The sequence below is a fragment of the Sprattus sprattus genome (genome assembly GCF_963457725.1).
Source record: "Sprattus sprattus genome assembly, chromosome: 11".
Lineage (NCBI taxonomy): Eukaryota > Metazoa > Chordata > Actinopteri > Clupeiformes > Clupeidae > Sprattus > Sprattus sprattus.
This window is the reverse complement of record NC_137909.1, coordinates 14,469,479-14,479,391: the sequence shown is the minus strand read 5'-3', so window position 1 is coordinate 14,479,391 and position 9,913 is coordinate 14,469,479. Positions and strand designations below refer to the sequence as shown.

At 47.0% G+C, this 9,913-nt stretch overlaps 1 protein-coding gene across 1 annotated transcript in view; it reads left to right on the top strand.

The window, feature by feature from the left end:
- zmiz2 (zinc finger, MIZ-type containing 2) overlaps window positions 1-9,255 on the top strand; it is a gene marked incomplete at its 5' end in the record, with an annotated part of 16,426 nt that extends 7,171 nt beyond the window's left edge. The window contains 14 exons of the mRNA XM_080848061.1: window positions 192-416; window positions 649-846; window positions 1,109-1,213; window positions 1,550-1,718; window positions 2,051-2,192; window positions 3,097-3,307; window positions 3,910-4,015; window positions 4,488-4,645; window positions 4,863-4,930; window positions 5,471-5,539; window positions 6,015-6,259; window positions 6,599-6,771; window positions 8,405-8,707; window positions 9,120-9,255. Coding sequence (XP_080704187.1) covers window positions 192-416; window positions 649-846; window positions 1,109-1,213; window positions 1,550-1,718; window positions 2,051-2,192; window positions 3,097-3,307; window positions 3,910-4,015; window positions 4,488-4,645; window positions 4,863-4,930; window positions 5,471-5,539; window positions 6,015-6,259; window positions 6,599-6,771; window positions 8,405-8,707; window positions 9,120-9,227 — 2,280 coding nt within the window. The 3' untranslated portion in view covers window positions 9,228-9,255. The remainder of the gene's footprint in view (window positions 1-191; window positions 417-648; window positions 847-1,108; window positions 1,214-1,549; window positions 1,719-2,050; window positions 2,193-3,096; window positions 3,308-3,909; window positions 4,016-4,487; window positions 4,646-4,862; window positions 4,931-5,470; window positions 5,540-6,014; window positions 6,260-6,598; window positions 6,772-8,404; window positions 8,708-9,119) is intronic.
- Window positions 9,256-9,913: the final 658 nt, after the last annotated feature.

The following is a 9,913-nucleotide window of genomic DNA, read 5'->3' as shown; positions in this document are numbered from 1 at the left end:
CGCAGATACATTTACACTACCCCCAGCTCCACACCACACAGTCATTCCACAGCTTGTATGTATGTGTGTGTGTGTGTAAGTAATATCCTAAGGCTTGCCTCGACATGAGTGTGTTGCAGCTGTTGTTAAAGCACCCTCCCAAACCATTGTGTTTTTTTGTATTATTATTATTTTTGTCCTTTTCTTTACAGATGGGTGGTGCTTCCTCGTACAACACCCAGTTCCTGTCTCATTCAGGCCCTCGGGGCCCCCCAGGGATGGGTCCAGGGGGCATGGTGGGCGCCCGACCCCAGTCTATGGGCCCCATGTATGGCCACCCTCAAGGCCAGAGGATGCCCCAACATCCCGGATACCCCGCGGGACAACAGGGACCCCCACGACACCAGCAGGGCCTCAAACGTCCCTACAACTCTGATGTGAGTGTGTGTGTGTGAGATTAGAAAGTAAACTTATCTTAGAAGTGTTGGCGTCTCCTGGAGATTGCTGATTCAGAGCTGATCAGCATCACAGCAGTCTTCCCACTCTCTCTGCAGGTTTGCCAACAGTTCAGAATAATGGAAGATGCTAGATGCTTTACAAACATGTAGATGCTACTCTTGACTAAAAACCTGATTGGTCTGTCTTCTATCTGACCCATCCTCTCTCCAGGGCTTCCCTGGGCAGCAGTGTGGGCCTGGCATGGTCGGAGGAGGGGGTCCTTACCCCGGCCAGCCGATGCAGTACCACAGTCAAGGCCCCCAGCGCTCGGCCCCTTCCCCTTCCTACCCCTCCCACAGGATGGCCATCCAGCCAGGAGGCATGGGCCAGTACCCCTCTGGACCTGCAAACCCTGGACAGTATTACAAGGTGAGAAGACGGATGTCTCAGGTATTTCTGGTCCTGAGCCATAGATTGCTGTATCAGGAGAGGTGTTGGACATAGTCCCTCTGGCACCTCCAGGCCTGCAGCAACCTTGTTAGCTAGTTAAAGATTGAAAATGCTAGCCATTGAGGATTGTGAGTGTGTGTGTGTGTGTGTGTGTGTGTGTCGTGTGTGTGTGTGTGTGTGTGTGTGTCGTGTGTCGTGTGTGTGTGTGTGAGGGAGACTAACGGCTACCATCTCCCCACAGGCAGACCAGTTTAACGGGCAGGGTGTCACTCACAGCAGCCTGGCATCAGCCGTCGCTGGAGGAGGAGGACAATACAACACCTTCACACAGGCAGCCGTCAATGGGGTTAGTGTTGCAGTGCGCTTGAGTGTGTGTGAGAGAGAGAGAGAGAGAGAGAGAGAGAGAGAGAGAGAGCGCGCCAAATCCATTGCTGTTCAGTATGTGTGTCTGCGTGCATATGCACGTATGTTTGGTATGGGTATGCATGCGTACATAAATAGGAATGCAGGTGTGCCTGTTTTCATAAATCTGTGAATGTTAGTGTCTCTCTGTGTCTGCAAGCACACTTTTGTGTGTGTGTGTGTGTGTGTGTAGGCGGGGAGATGTTAATTTTTGTATGTTTCTGTGTGCATGCATATCTGTGCTCACTGTAACCTTCTCCTTACCTCTTCTCACCTCCAGCCTGGGCGGGCGATGCCAGGTTACCCCAGCTCTCCATTGCCAGGCAACCCCACTCCCCCTATGACCCCTGGCAGCTCCATGCCCCCCTACATGTCCCCTGGGCAGGACGTGAAGTCGCCCTTCCTCCCGGACGTCAAGCCCAACATTGCCTCAATGCAGCCCCCTTCAGGTAAGCGTGAGAACAGCCTCTGCAGAGACTTCCACTCTGTATTCACACAGTATGTTCACTGCCCCACTGATGACAGAATAGGTCACACCCCACCATTAACATGTTTAGTAATCATTTTCATGAGAGTAAAAGGGAGTCAAATTAGTTTTATCCTACACACTGTGTTTATTCCCTTTTTAAAGACCCTTTAAACATCCTGTGAATAATTAATTCTCTTTTGGTTTACCTGGAAAACTTGCATAAATACTCCCTCATTTTACCTTTAAGGTGAATGTTTATAAACTGTGATTATTGTTTTAAACAAATGATTCTGTGTGGTGCGTTGCATATAGGTAACCCTAGTGATGACCTTCGTCTGACCTTCCCGGTGCGGGACGGTGTGGTTTTGGAACCCTTCCGACTCGAGCACAACCTGGCCGTTAGCAACCACGTCTTCCAGCTACGCGACTCCGTCTACAAGACTCTCATCATGAGGTACAACACAAACACATTTTCAAACACACTCACATACTACACACAGTAAATCACACGCACATGACATCACATTCTCACATCACATTCACTCACACACACACACACACGCACACACACACACACACACCGCACCACTCTTTATTACACACACACACACACACTCACAGAACATGGCGTAGTGTTCCCAGCTGGGCTGTGTGTCAAAGTGTCCTTGAGGAAAACCGCTGAAGCTGCAGGAAATAAAGGCTGGTGTAGCAGCCTGTGCTGGTGCAAAGCCCTGGGTCACCACTCCTAGAATCAGAAGAGATGCATGGAGATGCTATTATGTTAGATGTTAATGTAAGAGAACTGAAGGCAGGAAATTCACAAACTCTAGAGGAGCTGGAGCCCACTCCACCCACTGCGTGATTTTGAAAAATGTTAAAAAGTGGGTATGGGGCTGAGGAGGTAAACTCCTTTGAATCACGAGTATTGATACGAGACTCATGATGTCCCAAGCGGTTGACTCTACGACAGCATCAGCCTTGCAAGGTTCAGGATTTCAAGCAGCAGATGGCGTGTTGAGCCATTTTCAACCCATGAAATGAATTTAAGAAATATATATTTGTTTTACTTTTGTCAATATTATTATTATTAACATTTATCATTGATGTGTCATCACAGTACAGTCCTATTATTTATTTTTCAGCACACAAAAAAACACATTAAAGGGTGCATTTACACTTAAATGGTTATTGCTTTACTCTGATTGGTTGTACGTCTGAGTCTCTGTCCTGATCTGTCACACACACACACACACACACACACACACACACACACACACCATGTAGGGATATTTCAGCACCCCTTCCACCATTACTAACAGTTCAAATGTGTTCATATCTGTATTTGTGTGTGTGTGCAGGCCGGACCTGGAGCTACAGTTTAAGTGCTACCACCATGAAGACCGGCAGATGAACACTAACTGGCCAGCGTCTGTGCAAGTGAGCGTGAACGCCACGCCCCTCACCATCGAGCGCGGTGACAATAAGACTTCCCATAAGCCCCTGTACCTGAAGCAAGTTTGTCAGCCAGGACGCAACACCATCCAGATCACAGTCACTGCCTGCTGCTGTGTAAGTCACCACTGTAGGAGTGTGTGTGTGTGAGGGTGTGTGTGTGTGAGGGTGTAAGGGTATGTGTATGTGTCTGTCCAATTGTGTTGTTGAATGTACACACATACTAGAATATAAGCAAATAGGTACGGCTGCATTATGTGTGTGTGTGTGTGTGTGTGTGTGTGTGTGTGTGTGTGAAGGTGTTGCTGTTTCTATCTAAATTTGTAGCCTTTTTAATTTCTTCCTAAGTGAGGGTCTGTGCTGTGTGCAGTGTCAAATCCAGTTTAAATAACCTCTCTTTCTTCCCTTGTCTCTCTATACCTCTTTCTTTCACCTCTCTACCCCCCTCTGTCTCCCCATCTCTTTACTCTCTCCTTCATCCTGCGACTTCTCATACTGTTCATTTTTCTGCTTTCGTCTAACTTTTACTTTTCCTGCTGCCTTTCTCTCTCTCTCTCTCTCTCTCTCATTCTGCCCCTTTCGGCCTCTCCCTCTGTCCCTCTCTCTCTCCCCCTCTTTATCCCTCTCTCTCTCCCCTCTCTGTCTCTCTCCACTCTCTGTCTCGCTCCCCCCTCTCTCTCTCTCCCCCTCTCCCTCTCACTTCTTCATTCCATGTCCAGTCTCATTTGTTTGTGCTGCAGCTGGTCCACCGGCCCTCGGTGCGCTCTGTGCTGCAGGGCCTAATGAAGAAGAGGCTGCTTCCTGCTGAACACTGCGTCACCAAGAGTGAGTGTGTACACACACACACACACACACACACACACACACACACACACACACACACACACACACACAGACCCACACACACACACACACAGACCATCACCTACCACACTGGGCACTAGGCATCATACCACACAATACTTTACCACACCAGATTACAATACATACTACACCGTACCACACCCTAAAACGCCCTACTGTACTGTACCATGCCACAACACAACACACCACACAATACGATACTATACCATACCAGATTACACTACACTTCCACACTGAACACCGCACCTTTTAAATTCCACATCATATCACACACAGCCGCAGCGAAACACACACACTGTCTTTATTGTATTCATGGCCAAACACATGTGAGTCTTCACAGTGTCTTTCATATTCGCTCATCATTGTGATTTCTATTCTATTCCCTCTCCCCCTCTCCCTCTCCTCCTGTGTCCTGGTCTCCCTCTCTCTGCAGTCAAGCGTAACTTCAGCAGTGGCACCATCCCGGGGACACCGGGTCTAAACGGGGAGGACGGCGTGGAACAGACTGGCATCAAGGTGTCGCTCAAGTGTCCAATCACATTCCGCCGAATCCAGCTGCCTGCCCGTGGACATGACTGCAGACACATACAGGTTAGTGAGGCCACATGCACCGGTTCTCTCTGTGTGCCACATACACATACACACACACACACACACACACACACACACACACGCGCACACACTTTACGGCACATTGTAGTTTTGCAGTAATGGCTGTTTTGAATGTTGTTGCACCCTTTGCAATGAGATGTTCTTTAAAAGTAGTTTGTATCTCCCTCTTTCTCTCTCTCTCTTTCTCTCTAATTAGTGCTTTGACCTGGAGTCTTACCTGCAGCTGAACTGTGAGCGAGGGACATGGCGCTGCCCTGTGTGCAAGTAAGATTCATCACACACACACATTTAGGATTCCGTTTTTCTTTGTTTCATACTGTGTAGTTCAAACATAAACAGTGTCTGTCAGATCATAAAACCTTCAGTTTTCTAACCTTGGCTGTGTATTCCTAAGGCTTTGTTGTGTCACAACCACTATGCAGTGTTCGAGAGACTATCATTTTCAAGCACACTCTGTTTCTCACAGTGGCAAAGCAATACAACTACAGTGCTTTTGGGAGCGGCAGCCGTGAACTCTGAACCTGTGGTTTAGTCTTCATAATACCTACCTCTGCGATATCTCTGACCCAGATCTGCCCTACACTCATCTGCTCCTACCCCACGGAGAAGCAGCTTGTGCCGCTGCATGGCCCCTCAAACACAGTGCTAGTGTACGCACTAATGAACACAAAGCCTTCCTCTTTCCTGTAAACTTGAGTTAAACCTCAGTCTGCGTTTGAGGAGGAGAGAAAAGAAAGGTAGTCGGAGTGGTTGTTTTGTTAGTTGTGGTCTGTCCTCATGCCTGCATGTCTCTCTGCCCTGCAGTAAAACAGCCCTTCTGGAGGGACTGGAGGTCGACCAGTACATGCTGGGCATTCTCATCTACATCCAGAAGTGAGTATCCCCCCTCTGTTTCTCTGTCTGTTAAACACTTTCTGCAACAGACTGTCAGTCAGCCCACTCTTACAAAGTGTACCTGTTAGGTCAAGGGATGCTCATCCAAACCCAGAAGTCTTTCTCCCTCCTTCTCTCCCTCTCTCTCTCTCTCTTTGTCTCTCTCTCTCTTTTTGTCTCTCTCTGTTGTGCACAAGCCATACCTGTTTGTCCACATTGTAGGTGTTTGGTTTAGTTTTCTACAACACACAATAACATTATGCGTGAGAGGATTACTTCACTAGACTCCAAGGGATCTCCTTTGAGATTATTCTATAATATATATGTTATAATTAAGTTATAGATTCATATATTTATATATATCTTCTTCTATAAGTAGATCAGTGAACAGGAGTGTGCTTGTGTGGGTGTAGGCCATGCTTGGTCTTTGTCTTTTTGTTTGTAAAAAGTGTTTTTCTTCCCCTGCCTGCTGTAGTTCTGACTATGAGGAAATTACCATTGACCCAGTGTGCAGCTGGAAACCGGTCCCTATTAAACCGGATCTGCACATTAAAGAGGACCCAGACGGGCCAGCACTGAAGCGCTGCCGCACCCTCAGCCCCAGTCACATGATCCTGCCCAACGTCATGGAGATGATCGCCTCACTGGGCCCTGCCTCCTCGCCCTACCAGTCTCTACCACATGGGGGCAGTGGCAACACACCAGACTACCCCAGCCAAGGTTGGTCAGGAGTTTCTGTTCAGTAGAGTCAGAGTTAAAAGTGGTAGTGGTATCCAATACACAGTGTCGGCGTGTGTGTTTCTCTTGGTTATTCTCTAAGGGTAATCAGATTTCTTAATTCCTCTCTGTGTCTGTCTCTGCGTCTTTATAGTTTTTTTTTTATGAATGAGCATTATTTTTATTTGTTCGTTTGTTGAAAAAAAAAAATGTCTCCCTCACGTCAATTATCCTCTGTTCTCCTTCTGGCTTTTCCCTCTTTATCCTCTCTAATTTCTCCTTTTTTCTTTTTCCTTCACTCTCCTACCATGTATCTTTCTCTCTTCATCTACCTCCCCATAGCTGGGTCAGGCTACTCTAACCAGCAGCCAGGTTACTCGGACTTCCCTAATGGCCCGGGGACCCCCAACATGGGCGAGTTTGGTTCTGGTCCCCCACCCCTCTCCTACCAGTCGGACCTCCCGAGCGGCCTCCTCACGCCAGACAAGCCCATGGGCCACCCTATGCCTGGACAGGTGAGGGTCCATCACCCCCTCAGAGCTCAGGACTCAACACATCACACAGCAGTCTATCTTCCTCAAAAGGTCAGAGGTCTAGGCGTTCACACATTAAACAGCACATCTCGCTCAAAGCCAGATGTGTAGGCATTTACTCAAGCTTTTTATGTGCAGTGTGTTTCAAACTTGGATGCATTTGGGCAAGGTTTTTAGGAAGCAATGCTTTAGTCGGGTTTGCACCTTGTTGCATCGAAAGCCAGCTTACCAAAAATCTGTATTGTATTTTTTATTCAGTCTGTTGACTCCCTTGTCACCAATGATCTGGTCTCAGAAGAATTATGTCTTGAACTTTAAGACTTTTAACCAGTGTATTCCATATCCTAGTTTTGATACTCCTGATACTCCTGATAATGATAAAAAAACATCAATCATCAGCCCTGACTTGAATCATTGTACACATCCTTTCTGATATTCTCTTCCTCTGCCTCTCATATTAAGTGATGGGTCAATGACATCAGCTCTTACAGCTTACCGGATGAACTGGCAAGGTCAGCCCTGACCAATATGGCTGCTAAATGGCTGGTGTTACATACTGACATGTATCCCTGTATAAGGGTGTCGGGCGTGGTCCCACTTGGCATGGTTTGTGTGCCAACTGAGATTAGGCGTGACCTTTATACTTTATACTCATACGGCCGTCTCTGGGTGATTCAGCAGTGCCTCTAGTAGCCCCGGTTACACACAGGTGTCTGGAGGAACATGTAACGTCAACGAATTCCTTAGTAGCTGAAGGTGTTAAAACATACAGACAAACTTGGTATGTCAGTTTGTCAGAACTAACAACAGGTCTTGATTGAATAAACTCTTCCGTACCAACTCGTGTGTAAACAAACAAACAGGCACATACATTCATTCATTCATACACACACTCAAACTCACGCTTTCTCTCTCTCTCACACACACACACACACACACACACTCTCTCTCACTCACACTCACACACACACTACATTTACACACTATCACATTAACACTGTGGAGAGAAAATGAAACATTGAGTAACTCATGTTTCAGTCATGATTGTGTTTTGTGTCTGTCGCGTCCGCATGGTGTGTGTGTGTGTGTGTGTTTGTGTGTGTGTGTGTGTGTGTGTGTGTGTGTGTGTGTGTGTGTGTGTGTGTGTGTGTGTGTGTGTGTGTGTGAGTGTGAATCAAGGGCTTTTGAGAGGTTCTGGAGACGACAGCAGCTTAAGAATCAGGCCCCCGTCACTCGCACCTGCCTATTACACACCACCAGGGTCTAGACTCCTCTAAAAACACACACACGCACACAGAAGCACACCTGAACAGACATGTGTATATATAATATAAATATATATATATGTGTGTGTGTGTGTTTCTGTGTGTATGTAAACGTGTCTGCATATACTAGGTGCAATCAAAAAGTTCAGAAAATGCGACTGTAAGAAGAAAAAGCCGGACCTGATTTAAATTTGCCGCCCTCCCTTTCAAACTCACCTTGTGCTGCAATACACCACTCCCAGTGCTCCTGCCACACTGTGAACGCTCCCTGGAAGTCCTGTACTGCCTGTTTGCATGGTGCAAACTTTTGCATTCTTTAATAAAGTTCCCGTCACATTTTTTCATTATAGATGCCTCATGGTGGCCGCATGGATCCTGCCCACAGTAACCTACAGCAGCATCAGCAGCATCAGCAGCATCAGCAGCAACAGCAGCATCAGCATCAGCATCAGCATCAACAGCAGCAGCAACAGCATCAGCAGCAACAGCAACAGCAACAGCAACAGCAACAGCAACAGCAACAGCAACAGCAACAGCAACAGCAGCAACAGCAACAGATGCATTCGCGTGGCCCATCCCAGAATTCCCGGCTGCATGCAGAGAACGCATTCGGACTGGGTGGTCCAGGCGATGTTCCGGAACCATCTCTTGATGTAAGTCTGGTGTGATGTTGCAAGTGTGTGGTATTTCAAATGAAGGATCAGTGTGCTGCTTGTAAAGCTTGTCCCTGTGTTATTTAGAACAGAGAACATTACGGCACACACAGCATTTTAGGTTTCGTGGAAAGGAACGCTCGATCCATTGTTATGAGTTAGGGTATGAGGAAGTGTTTTTCCAGTACAGATTATGCTGTAACAAATAGTCTTTGAAGATGGCTGTGAAACAGGAACAAGTTAGTTAGCTGATCCTGATTTAACTTTTTTGGCAAAATGAACAAACTTGGTGTAAAATTCATTCTTGGTTTAAAAACTAGAGTCAGTTTTTAGCAGCCTTGGAAAGCTTTGGGTAGCTTTGATATGTCTGAGACTGTGGCACTCATTGTTTCTGCTCTCTTGACTCTTTCAGCTGCTGCCAGAGCTGACTAACCCAGACGAGCTGCTGTCTTACCTGGGTCCCCCTGACCTTCCCAACAACAGCAATGATGACCTGCTCTCCCTCTTCGAGAGCAACTAATGTCTCCAGTTCAACCACCCCCTCCATTGGCCTCTGCTCCAAGAGCAAAGCCAACCATCTAATCAGACATCCTCAGCTATGACACTTTTCAGTGCAACACAGCAACACCGTCCTCAAACTCCCACCGCCCAGATAAAATATGACATGCGAATAAGTGAAAAAAATAGAACATTTGGCAACATTGTATAGAAAGATGGGGCATCTCCACCTTCTGCCTACCAGAGAACTGCTGGCTCTCAACAGACGTGGGCTGAAGTCCACTCCTATCTGGGGCAGGATGCGCAACCTTGGTGCTGGGACACTCTGACCCAAGAGAAGATGCTCTGCAACAGAGACATCTTGGAAAGACAATGGTGTGTCTCGACATCCTAGGGCTTGCATCAAAAACTTTTGTGAATTTTTTTCCCCCTCCTTTTTTTTTAATGCCTTGAAACAAAAGCCCCCCTAAATCCCATTTGTTGGGATCCAGCTGATCTGAAAACTGACTCATGTTTGGTGTTTAATTTATAATGCTGGGGACACCCATGCCAAGGTGAGAACAGGACACCGCCATTCTTAAATTACACGATGGAGTGTTGCATTTTTAAAGGCTATTTTGGAATCTATCCACATCTATTTATTCGGCAAGTGTTAAATACCGAGCCATTGTCGAAGCCAGTGGGAGCCAGAACTGATTAGTCTTTGTA